At 38.6% G+C, this 13,728-nt stretch overlaps 1 protein-coding gene across 1 annotated transcript in view; it reads right to left on the bottom strand.

Annotated features, from left to right (window-relative positions):
- The window catches only part of pigg (phosphatidylinositol glycan anchor biosynthesis class G (EMM blood group)), a 100,070-nt gene that overhangs the window by 23,730 nt on the left and 62,612 nt on the right, over positions 1–13,728 (bottom strand). The window contains exon 11 of the mRNA XM_015049529.1: positions 5–314. Coding sequence (XP_014905015.1) covers positions 5–314 — 310 coding nt within the window. The remainder of the gene's footprint in view (positions 1–4; positions 315–13,728) is intronic.

Below are 13,728 nucleotides of genomic sequence, written 5' to 3'. Positions count from 1 at the left end.
TTACCTGAAAGTAAAAGAAGGCTTGGCCAAACCAGTAATGCATGATGGTGGTCTGGGCCGCATCGTAGTGCAGCTTCTTCCAGATGAACTGAGCCATGAGCGTCTGGATGAGGAGTCCGCAGCACAGCACCGGCAGGTTATGGGCCCGGAACAGGAGCGAAACCAGCAGCACCAGGCCGCCGTAAATCTCCCACAACCCCCTGCTCTTCAGCTTCGCATCTGCCGTGACGATCTGGGATCTCAGCAGGTCCTTGGTGCCCGAGAAGAGGATGCCCAGGACGAAGACGTAGACGAAGCGTGCCTCCACTGTTCCTCTGGAAAGACAAGCGGACGGAGCTCATCACTTCTGTTCCAGCTGGAACAAGACAGTAGCATCGATTGGTCCCGACAAAACGTCTCGCTCAGCGTTCGGGTGACCGGGTTAAGAGACTCGCCGACGTGAACTCTGACTCTGCTCTGGAATCACAAATATCTAGACGGGGGATAAATGTAAAAGCACTTGGTCTAGAGTTTATTACTGAATGATGAAAGAAAAAGCTTTAGCAAAGAAATTATTCAGAGTAACATTAATAAATCACACTCAACAGATTTTAAAGCTTGTGAGAATCTCTGTGAAGAAGGTGACATATCTAAGGCGGCACGGAAAACCATATTACAAATTGTTTTAAGATTTTTTTTCTCCAAAAGTTGCAGATTAAATAAACTTTAATATCAGACAAAGGTAATCTAAGTACAAAATGTTTTTTTTAAATGACTTCATTTTTTAAAGGAAAAGTTATCCAAACTAACATATTGCAAAAGCTAAATCAATATCATCATCATCATCATCATCATATTTTTAGTCCAGACACTTTAGAAATTTCATAGTAAAAAGATAAAACAAAGATAAATATCTGCCTCTTCTGTTGAATCATGAATTAACATGATTGATCACATTTTCTTTGAAAACCTGATTTTTAGGCTGCATTCACACCAGCCCTGTTCAGTCCACTTTGATCACATTCTGGTTTGTATCTCAAGAAAGTCCAGTTTGTTTGAGAAGGGCAGACTGGAAAATTAAAATCTGTCCAAAAAGGAAAACCTAGACCTCGGTTCGGTTCAAATGAACTCTGGTGAAGATCGAATGCAGTGTGGAACGGAAACCGCTCCAAAAGTTGGAAGCAGACTATAGCGCATGGCATTCTGGGTAATTACATCCAAATCAAACATGTCTAGCAAGACAAAATGGTTCGTTGTCTTTTTCCAACAACAAGCGAGAAATCCTACAACCGCTAAAATCTGGCATTACTCCATTTTGTTTACATTTTATGATGAAGTAAGTTGCGCTCATGCCTTCTTCTGTGGTTTTAGTGTCGTCTCTTACAGTGGTTGTTCTTTTAGCGCCCCCACAGGCGAGGAGAGGAACAGAGTTTTAAATTAGTTTGGTTTGTTTGACACAATGCAGTGTGAAAGTGAGCCACACTAGCTGAAAATGTAACAAATCTCATCATTTTGCGGCCTACCAGACTGTGAAACCAAATTAGTTTCACTTTCCGCATCCACACCTGATTACTGTCAGAATCAAGAAATCACTTCAATGTAACCTGTCTGACATCATGAAGTAGGCCAATATCTAAAATAAATAAATAAATAAAAGAAGCAACGCGTCAACATCGTACCCAACATTCTTTCTATTAAACAAACGGAGGAAAACGAAATGTGAGACTATGACTCCATCTCTGCCCAGGCGGACTGCAGTTCAATGCATCACTGACGTGCTTTGTGCAGAATCCTTTGCAATATCTGCTCTCCAAAGATCACAACTTTAATTAAATTCATCTTCCTCCCTCTTGTTTAACAGGACTGCTCATATTTCTGTGACTCATAACCTTTGCTTCATTCGGTATGCGGTGTGTCAATGTAACATTAATAATTAAAGCCAGGAGACTGGAAGACGGAGCGAACCGCCGCAGGAAACAGACTGTCTCCCACCCATCACATTGTCAGTTTCTCAATACGTTTTGAGGAACAGGGCATTAAGATGCTCTGAGTGCATTTTGAGGTAAGGTGACATTTCATCAACTGTGTTTTTTTTTTTTTTCATTTTATTTGAACGTCGTACCACGAGCTTATAAGAAGACGCACACGTAACGGTGTGTTAAATTAAAATTTGCTTTGAGATCGGGTAGATTTATAGGTTTTGCTGAGGTTTCATGTCATCGTGACGGGGAAAAGTCTGAACTTTTCAGAGTGAGGATTCGGGAAGTGGGAGCTTGACATACCAAAGATGACTTGTTTTTGTTTGTCGGCGTGTTCAGAAGCAATACATACAACTGGCTGCATCCAAAGCATCAGGATTTTTACATTCCTCCCCATCAGCTCCTGTGTGTGCCGAGAGTGACTTCCCCCTTTCTCCTCCACGTCCTTCTCTTTTCATTCAGGCGCCTCTGTGCCAGATCAATCTTCCACCCTGGGACTTCTCTCTATCCCAGGCTTGGCTATCAGTTCTTTATTTCAGATGTACTTCTGCTTCTCTCTCTGCTTCAGGGCATTTATTTTTTCCTCTGCTCTCATCTCCCTCTACCTTGTGAATTTCACTGTCCTTACCTCCTTTTTTGGTGTGTGTGTTTCTTCCTCTGAACGTTTTTACACAATAAAAACGTTAAATTCCGTTCAAGCAAACATATTCTCATTGAGACAAAATCCAAAAATATTAAAGCTTCGCATAAATGGAAAATGCTCACAGGAATTTCTCTCTGAATTAGATTGTGAAAGAAATTAGGGATAATGTTATGGTCCCCCACAGGTGAAGTGAATAACTCTCGTTACCTTTTTCATTTTTTTTTTTTAGCTCACAGTTCATGAGTAGCAGCAGAAAACTCAGGAAGAAATAAAGATTTAAGTGAGTTTGACACGAGATAAACTGTGATGGGTCGACAACTGGGTCAGAACATCTCCAAACTGAAACCGTTTCTGGTCTGAAATGGTCAGAATCTACTGGGTCCGACTTTTTTAAACGAGATAGTGTAGCTCAAATTGCTGAGGAAGTCCATGATGGTTCTGAGAAAAGGGCGCAATTTGACAACCTTTGTGAGTAGTAAAAAATGTTACATAATTCCTCACTGTGTCTGGTGTTCACTCTCCTGCGGAAACGGAGTAGTTGGAGAGAAATATCGACATTACAGGGTTTTCTCCAGAAAACCTGCTAAGCCCTGCTAAGTGGGCGGTCCACTAGCCGCACACTGTGTTTTATGCAATTGGTGCGATCCCAGTAAACCATAAACGTAGCTTAATGTCTTTACTTTCACTGCGTATCAAAAAATGTAAAATTTTAAATAAACAAACAACGTTCAGCCTGGTGGAGAGGAAAGTAAAGCCTGGCAACCCACCAGGCTTATGATATACTGGGGGAAACCCTGACATTAATATCTACTTTCTGCATAAAACACAAACTTCGGACCAATCAACCCATCCAACAAAACCCTGTGTGAAATACTGGACCTTGCTGCTACAGCTTAATGGCCTTGTTATTCTTCTTCTTCTTCTTATAATTATTATTATCTGGAGATCATATCTGAACTTGTTTTTAAGTGACGACAATTTGTCATTTCATTACTTTATTATCTTGTTTTGTTGCTCTGAATATTTAACTAATTAGATCAAAATATCAAAACTTCAATTGTCAAGATTTCATAGTGAAATTTTTTTAAAATCCCATCAGTGACTTTATGGGAAGTTGTCATATATTTAACCATCATAGAAAGCAAGTTTGCTAACATTTAGAAGGTGTGATTACTAACTTTTTCTTCTAAAATCAAGGTCTCTATTACGCAGGTCCATCTTTATTTAAAATACAATTATATTTCAAATAATAATACACTAACCAATATTAGAAAATGGTTACTAATATTTTTGGAAATGCTTGTGGCTACATCATCAAAAAAAACTAGACATGTCTTCATATGATTTAAATTAGATGACAATTTTTAAAAGAGGAAAAGTGAAGCCAGAGTTAATTTCAACTCAACTTCTGAGCGAGTCAAATGTCAATGAAATGTAATCGTTATTTGATCAAATATTTGTGGGATTTGATCATGTCTGTATGCTTTTTGTGTGCATGTGTCGATTGTTTTCTAGGAGGATTTTAACCAGGCTGCACATCGACTCATGGGGACCCGCGTTACCATGGGAACCACAACAGAGGTCCCTGTAGGTGAATAACCCCCACTGAGACAGAAAGACAAAGTGACTCGAGTAACTTTCTACACATTCAGGCAAAATTTAAAATGAGGCTTCCAGGAAATGAAACAAGTTCACAATTTCAGAACCTAATAGAATAATAAACTTGATAAATTGCTACGTGACGGATCGCAAAAGTATTATGCAATCTTCATTTTGTCATGTCACAATCAAGTACGTCGATTTACTTTTGTCATGTATAGTGCAGGAATCGGATCAAACCGCAAAGAAGGGGGAGTCTCATAACGACAGTTTAATAGAAGATGATGAAGAACTTGAAGAAGAAATTCTGGTACCAAAACACAGAACCATTGTAGAACAATGAGATAAACCAAACCTAAAGACTCTATGGAAGTAGTGGAGATGATAGGGGAGGAAATAATCAGAGGTAAGAGGGTGCAGCTGGGGAAGGGAGCAGGTGGAGGCGAATGATGGGAGTGATTAACATGTGGGGTCAACATCAGAATAATAAGGTAAACAAGCAAGAAGGAGAAAGAAAGGGACAGGAAAGCTGCACAGCAAAACAGAAATAAATACTAACGAGGAATCCAAAACACGACGAGAATAACAGAGCTATTAAGACATTAAACAAAGAAATTATCAAAAAATGTAAAAGAAATAACTAAAACTAAGAGTCCAAACACATACAGTTCATAATTCCAATTTAATTTGATCTAACAGGCACATAATAACAGCAGCTATGCTTTGATATGAACTAGTCTAGATTAGGGTTGCCGTATTCCTGGGAGGTGACCTTCTACACCAGTCTATGGTCACCTTCAATGCCCTTTTTGTCTGTTCTGCTGGTTTAAGTGTTCAGCCATGTCTGGGTAGAAGGGGTGAACCGATTGTAGTTTTCTGGTTAATCACCGATCTTTAAAAATACTGACCTGGTCATTCAGATTTTGTCCAATACCAATTATTTTGGCCTACAAGATCTTTAAATTTAGCAACAAAGTTGCTAAGTTGGCAACAGTGGGGAGACCGTTGTCAACCATGGACGGACAGACGAAAACTGGTGGACTGTCAGTCAAACTTCTCTCACAGCAGAACAACAGAGGACAATGGCTGATTTTTAGATTGGCGGATGAGATCGGTGGATTTAAGGATCAACCAATCGCCGATGTCCCAGAATTAAGAAAATTAGGGTCGATTGCACGGTGTATTCCTACTTGGTAGGCTAGCAGTAGGTTGTGTTGTTCACCATGTACATTGTAGATACTACGGCGTCATTGTTGCTGCTGAAGAAAATCATCCACTATGATGCTCCTAGCACCACGTCTAACCATTAGTTGGACTGGGTTTTATTAAGGGTCTCAAGGTAAAGGGGTTGGATATAAACACAAGTGGTTGTAAAGTAGCTAAATGTTGAAAAGGTTAAGTGGTGTGAAAAGTTTTCAAGATACCACATCTAGTTATTACAGCCAGTTTTCAGCCATTCTTCCTAATTTTACCCAGCTTTGTCACCCATAGTGCCCAACTTGCCTCTTTTCAAATATGTGTATATCTGGACAGAGGAGCTAGGTCTGTCTGATCAACAAGTTTCAAAGAGCACATCTAGTGATATATAGCTTATGACTCAAGTTTCTACCAGCTGCTCTTTATCTAAACTGCTGACTTTACAGAAATCTTTCCCAACTATCAAGTATTTATACAGAGAAAAGGCCTTAAATTGAAACTTTAACGGACAAGTGCTTTCCATAATGAAGGCAATAACATTTAGTCTAATTTCTTCTGGGAGAAATTCTGTGCACACACTTATCCAGAGAGACTTGAATGAAAAAGTGCCAACCCTCCCCCCTCCCCCCACACAACCTCCTTACATGAAAACTGCTCTTTAATGAAGTCATATGAATATTTGCTCAAAAAATTGTGGGATGAGTACACTCGCTGTAACGGAACAACACGGGAAACAAAGGGCTGAAAGAAGAGTGACAAAGATAAATCGCCTCATCCTGTTTCATTATAGATGAAGGGAAAAGTGGGAGTATTAGGAGGTAATGAGGTTAAGAAAGCCACTGAATCTTTAAGCACTTACAGCCTGGAGAAAATCAGATCTAATTGTATTCTGAGAAAATATGTGGAGATGAATGCAGCAATTAGGGGGAAGAGTGCTTCACCTGTAAACCTTTTCCACAGCAGACATTGTGACGGCCGAACAACATGGCGAGCGCAGGTGGAATTAAAGACGCTAATGGCTTTGGTTCGGTTTGGATTCAGAGGGTGGAAATACTTTCAGAGCGAGAGCATTTCACACCAAGGTAACCTGAGCAAATACGATGAGTAAAAAAAGTCGCCGTTGGCTACAACAGCTACCATAAAGTGTTCATTATAACAGACGGTAAATGCTTTTCCATAGAGTTGCGCAAATTGGAATTACAAAAATGAATTCGCTCAACGAAAACACTGCAATTTTGAAGAAAAAAAAAAACAAGCTTTTTTTTCAGTGGACAGCTGTGGTCCCCGTAAATGTTCGTGAATAGCAAAAATCCGTGAACAACTGAGATTCCCGTCTACGAACATAACTGTCTAACTTTATTAAGTCAAACAGCAACTATATCTTAACACACATTAACATACATGTGGAATACGTGAATTTGCAAACAGGCGGCGGCCCGTTGTATATGCCAGGTGAAACTAAACGTACATCTTCCACTTTCGTATCTGTAGCACACAAAATATCTTCGTGCAAGACTTGGCGACCACTAAGGTGTTTTTTTGGGAAATCGTCGTCCTTTATGTACGTTTTGGTCAGCAGCAGTTTGGCCTCAGACTTTCTCATTCATGCCAGTTTCACCCAGTCATTTTCTTATCAATGAATCATGAAACATCGTTTGAAACGTCAGCTGCATTTGCTCAAGTTATCTTAGTCACACATAAAAATTTCTATGATGAACAAAAACACTTAAAAATGGCAAACAAGTAAAGAAATGTGTAGGGGGGGAAGGAGGGGACAAACATTTATCTTCACCGCACTGCAACACCAGGAGTGTACTCAACTCTGATTCTGTTGTCTCTGAAAATGCTCTCAATGTCTGTTCTGAAGCTATTTAGACACTTAGAAAATGATCGACTCACACAGCGGGATTTTTTTTTATTTTTTTTTATATATATAAATCCAGATTGGGTCAAAAAACACGGTAAAAAGAGGATTTCTACTGCAGTTGTCAAAACTCACAAAGCTGTTACAGGGTAATAACTGACCCTGAAGGCGCAGAGCAAGTATTAGACATGTATTATTAATCAGTGTCTTATGCAAACCTGTACCTAGTGAGGAAGAAAGCAGAGTAATATGCTCCATCCTGAGCACTGTTCTTTATTCAAAACTACTCAAATAATATTTCACCGATTACATTCATTATTATTTTATGCAAAGGGGGGAAAAAAGCAGTCCAGGCCCTGTGCTGGATTGTACGGTGATGGATGTGCGCTGGTGCCATTTATATGATAACTAGCGTGGAGAGAGAAAATCACATACTAATTTATCTGACCTACAGCACTTGTCTCTGATTACAAGCCATCATTATTGACGCCATCATACCATCTACATATAAAAATTGATGTGGACACGATGTGACATTTGCATACAAGAAATTTGTGCCATTCTGGAACTGGCATGTTGATGAAGAACATCAATGTAAATTAGCCCGAAGCGATACACATGTTCCCCAACTCTTAAGGATTGCCAAACTCTGAAAGCTGAAAGGCATCTTGTTTGGGCTTGGCATTTCCCAAGCTAAATGTACAAGCTGTCCTCCTTCTCAAAGCAATTAAAGCTAATTGCTGTTTGCACAATTTCTCAAACTACAGGCCCTTAAAAAATGATAGCAAAAGTTTTCTTTCAACTGGATCTCCCCGTCGTGTGATGGTTCGTTTGAGGTGAAACGGGACGAGTTTTCATTTCTAAAGAAAGCAGGATGTGTAATTTAGAGCAGGGTCGTAACGATTCACTGACTGATTTGTGCACCTTGAGTATTAAAAATCCTCCAGGGAAATGATCTGCTTCGAAGCTTAGTTATGTTTTACTACTTACTGTTTGGGTAGGACTGTTTGTTGCACACTTCCACCAATAAGCTGCAGACAAACACTAAGCGCGACTAGCACAAAATAGGATGGATCTATTTTCCCGGATCCACTTTTCACGTTCTATCTGGGGTTTCCAGGTGGATTTTATTGCTTGATGAAAATGTCTAAGTTTTCATCGACTTTCTGGGGACCTATAGGGAACCTTAAAATGTCTACTTGAAATAGGATAATGTTTCTCCAAGGAAGAACATCAACGCTTCCGAGCAAGGGTGCTATAGTTAACTAAAACGAACAAAATAATGAAAACTGAAATTGAGAAAACAGTTTTGTTAACGGAAATAAATATAAGCGGTAATTAATGGGGAAAAAATTATAACTAAGTGGAACTATATCATGTGTTTATATGGCATGCATTTGTATAGATATAATATCCTTTGTTTTTGTGTTTATGAATTTATTTATTAGCCTTTCAAACTGATGTGAAATGATTTTTTTTGCCCACACAAACAGTTTACGTCAGCTGCCGGAAAATTATGGTGGTCCGTACTCTTCCGGGCGGCACTTACTCAGGCGCAATATGGCCACAACAGAAGTTGGACAGCAGTCGTTGGTTCAATAATTGAATATATTTTTTGAAAATGGTATCTTCTGCTGTATTCATAACCCAGTATTTGTCCACATAATCACTATTCTGCACCTAAATTAAACTAAAACTAAATATTTAACAAATAATAAACAAAAACTAACAAACAAGCTCTAAAGACCAATTAAAACTAACTGAATTAGACAAACGAAAGGCTTCAAGGAAATTAAACTAAACCATAATGACAAAACCAAAGCTAGTATAACCCTGCTGCCTAGTCGAAGCAGAGAAGTGCACAGCAGGTGCTGAAGCTGATTCTTAGCGGACAAACCGTAGCTTTATGGAAAATAAATTTCCTACCATCCTGGTTGCAACTAATGGGTGGTGGAGCACATCATGGCCGTACATAGCTGGCAGATGTGTTTCTGAGTGTGACAAATGTGCCAAATCCTGCCACCAACATGGACATAAAAGCTACAGATGGCTGTGCAAAGTGAGAGTTCATCTTTTAAACTCACTAAGGATGAATACTTAAACTAAAACCTGGAGTATACACATTAAAAAAGTATAATTGAGTCTGCTGCTGAATTATTTTTATTTTTTAATTGACAAATTTCAGATTTTATGCCATTTTTGTCCAGGATGACTTAGATAAGTTATTATTGTTATAGGTTAATTTTCTAAGCTAGGGAAAAGCAATTATTAGGGATACACCAAAATGAAAATCTGGGCCCAATACTGATATCCAATGTTAATACTGCTGTTATGGCAGTATTAAAGAATATGTTATTGTATCAAATTTTTCATTCAATTACTCGATAAATCATCGGAATAATTGATGGATTACTACATTACTGAAATAATTGTTTACAACAGCCATAATTTGATGTGAATAGAAGAGCAAAGGAGAATGCAAAGCAACAGAAAACCGAGGCGTCCAGGCGGCACGGAAGACGGATGGGAGTTATAAACAGAACGACACTGAAAGAAAATCATAAGACTTGAGACCGTGGCAGAAGTTTTACTGTCCAGCTAATAGAAATGTGGTCCATAACATAAAATCCCAATAGAATGCACAGAAGCTTCTGTTTGTTACATAAGGACAAAAAAAAAACTCTGAAAAGTTCAAGGGGAGTGAATATTTTTGCGCAGCACTGTCAGAAAGACAAATGTTGTCTGACTTGCGCTTTGCTTCCAAAGCGTGCGTTTTAAGAGTCTAGATACTGCAATGAACAGGAAGTCGTTGCTCCAACATATTGGCAGAGATATCTTTCTTTTGCTATTTTCAGAACAACAAAAAGGTATACAAAAGGTATTCTATCAGAGCACAGACAATAAGGAAGCTGATGATGTTTGGAAAGTTATGTCCAGGTTCACCTTTCTAACAAAATAACAGTTAAAAAGATTTCATCAAGGGTACATTTTGTTACTCTGTTACTGCTGAACTCGAGTCCTTTTGTAGGCACTGCCGCAATCAAATTCATCCAGCAAGATAGAGAATTAAACATTCATTAAAGCAGATAGAGTAATAACTGCTGCCTAGATGTATCATTAATCACTAGATCACACTTTAACTTGTTAGGGGACTCTACACAGACAATGTCTCGAAAAACAGAATCATTTCCATCCCTCGGATAGAGAGGAAAAAAGAAACTTCATTTATGATCAGAATTTCAAATCAGATTTAAGCTCCTCACTGTAGGAGATGCAGCCTTTCAGGATGGGTTATTTATACCAACGCTGGCAACAGTTTGGGCTTGATTTTCTGTTTTGGGCTGCGTTTTTCTGCTGGGTTGGAAGTGGGCGATGCCAAGCTGTAAAAATGTGAAATCGCAGGAATCAGATGTGGTCATTGATGGGTGTTTACAAAAAAAAGTTGATTTTTTTGAGTGAATTTTTTATTTATTTCTTCCTGTTGTGATGTTTTATTCTTTTAAGGTTTCACCGTGCCGAATCTGAAAATGTCCGCAGCCTCAAGGGAACTGCTGAGTCAAGACAGCCTATATTTGAACACTGCTGCAGTTCAAATATAGGCTAATAAAAGTTATCAAATGCTTTTACTGGCAAATAATTGTGAAGGTAAGCTCTGTTGGGAACTTCAGACCCAACAGAGTCTTACATTCAGCAGGACAAGTCTAATATAATATGCAAGATTTTTAAATTACGTCTTTGCATTTTTTTTAATAACCAATTGTAATAAAGGTGACAAAGTGATAGTGCTTCCAATTCTGCAGTAAAGTTAAGGGCTGTTTCGTTTTTTGTTTTTTTTAGGTATTTGGATTTGAATCATCTGGTTTAAAATAATTTTAAAAAATTTAAGTTAGAGAGTTCAAAAAGGGGATTTACAAGTTTCATTAGGCAATAAAATCACAGTAGAAGTAGACGGATATAAAAGTTGAAGTAATAATATATCTAAACCAGGGGTCAGCATTTATTTCTCCCCAAAAGGCCCACATAAGCAACCGTCATTAATCTTGTGCTGAGGACTGAACCATAAGCAGAACACACATTCCAACAAATATATATTTACCAAAATTTTCTTTATTTTTATTTAGTTTTTACATGCAACAGTAGATACAACAATGTCTCCTTATACGTGCATTCTTATGCAAATTCAAGCTATTGTTCCTGAAAATAGTCCTGACTGCGTTTTCGTCCAGCTGAGCACAGCAGTTCAGCTGTAAATAAATACCTACCACCAAAACTCAACATTCTGGATCAGTCGCTCTTTCTTTAGCCTCAGCTGAGGTTTATTTGCTTAAGTTTCACTTCTCATTGCATTTAGTTACTTAAAAATATGTCACCATTAGTCAAAATGAAGGCAGCATATTCATAGTCAACACTTTTTGCAGTTTGGTTTCCAATTTTCATGCATTTGTTAGTTTGCATTTACAGAAACCTTATGTCATTTTTCAGGTAACCGTACGACTGTGACTGAATGGCACATCATTCGTAACGCCAAAAACACAAATATTATTCTTGAAGAATATCTCCATTTACAATAGGCTTCTTAAATTTAAAAAAATGATATTTATATAACTAGACTGCACACAAAAACGCATTTAATCATATTTATTGATGTTCTGATGGAAAAGTAACACTTCCAATCATTCTGTCAGTTTTTTTTATTTACCATTAATAAGTGAAATTTATGACAACGATAAATCAAAATTCTTCTCATAAATGTATTGAGATAAATGATAAAAGATACGATAAATGTCCACACCTATTTCACAGCTCTATATGTTTATGAAAGTCAGGGAGCCCATATGACAAACCGAACCAAATGAAATGGAAACCCAGAGCTTCGGAATAATGACATTCAATAAAACTAGATTATATAGCAGCTTTGATCATGTTTATCTCTTTAATCATAAAAATACTTAACTAAAAAAAACAAAGTTTAAGAACAGTGCCTAGATACGAACTGGTTTGTTTTTATAGTTATCAAATGGAAACAGGAAGAGAGCAAATGTACAATGGAGAAAGCCTGAGCAAGTTTGTTGTTGTTTTACAAAAACAGTTTCCTACAACTTACAATTTATTCATAGACATGCAGTTTGACAAAAAAAGAGGTTCAAGAGGATGTTTTTGGCAACTGCAGACATTAAAGGCAAGGAGATTAATCACCCTCGTCTGATCAGCTTAATGCTTTCTTTTATCTTAATAGTAACAGAGGACGGAAAATAGAAGCTTGTCGAGTTGCCTGGATTTCTGGTTACCTTGGTAACAAGCGCCATCGCTCCACCAGCAGGCGGATAAGGAAAAGGTAAGACCATGTCCAATCCCATTAACATGTTTGGCATAGCCCCTTCATCAATCACCCGCATCAGGCTGGCACTTACTGTAAATCAGCCAGAGCAGGAAATTCAGCACCACAGGCAGACACCAAACCCCCCTGGAACCCCCACACCCTCCTCCTATTTGGGACAAAGCCGAACACGTCCAAGTGACAACTGGGGGGGTAAGTGGGACTTTAAAACAACGGCTGCAGAAAAACATCTAATTAGTCCTTGGAGCCACTTGGTGGATACCTGCAAAGCCTCGGCGGCGATGTCACTTCTTCTTCCCTTTAGCCTCATGTTAGATTTATGAGGAGGACGACCTCCTTTTCCGAGGCTGTAACCTGGTTACAGCACACTCAGCAATCACAGATAACAACGCCAAGAGTAAATGGAGGATGATCCTTTGTTAAAAGGTTTTCACTGAGGTTGCTGGTAACGCCGAATCGACTTTGAAACGTGACTCTAAAGTGGTTTACCGCTTGGGTAATAAAGCTGAATCCTCTGAGTGTGTTGTGTGTGTGTGTGTGTGTGTGTGTGTGTGTGTGCGTGTCAGTATGTGTGTCTGTGAGAGTTCACAGGTGTTTTGAGACAAGTTTGAATACATTTCCATTTTTAAGCGGGATCTGTATGCATGCATATTTTTAAATTGGGGGAGCAGCACCACCGGTCGCTCTCCGGATCAAGCGGGCCGAGGTAAAATGGGTCATGTTGTTTTTTTTGTGCAGGTGTAAATGCATAAACACAAACGCGGACCGCAGAGGCTTGTTGTGGACTTTATATCTGGTAACAAATGCACCAGAAATTGGTTGTGACATACAGAGGTTCTGGTAGCTCCAGCTGCTTTGATGTGGAGCCACTTCCTGCTGGAACATTTGTTCCCAAGAAACACATTTTGTGACCTTTACCGTGTGTTTCTGTTCGTTTCTGCTGCAGTTATTGTCAATGTTTTAAAGGGGCAGCATTATGTAAAATTCACTTTTTTGAGCTTTACATCATGTTACAACAATATATGCTGAGGACCTACAAAAAATAAATAAAAAATCTAAATGATCTGTATTTATATCACACTTTCTCAAGTCAGAGGACTCCAAAACTCTTTACACTACAATTCATTCA

The sequence above is a fragment of the Poecilia latipinna genome, unplaced genomic scaffold (genome assembly GCF_001443285.1).
Source record: "Poecilia latipinna isolate Pla-1442-1.1 unplaced genomic scaffold, P_latipinna-1.0 Scaffold951, whole genome shotgun sequence".
NCBI classification, from domain to species: domain Eukaryota; kingdom Metazoa; phylum Chordata; class Actinopteri; order Cyprinodontiformes; family Poeciliidae; genus Poecilia; species Poecilia latipinna.
This window is presented reverse-complemented; position numbering and strand designations above follow the sequence as displayed.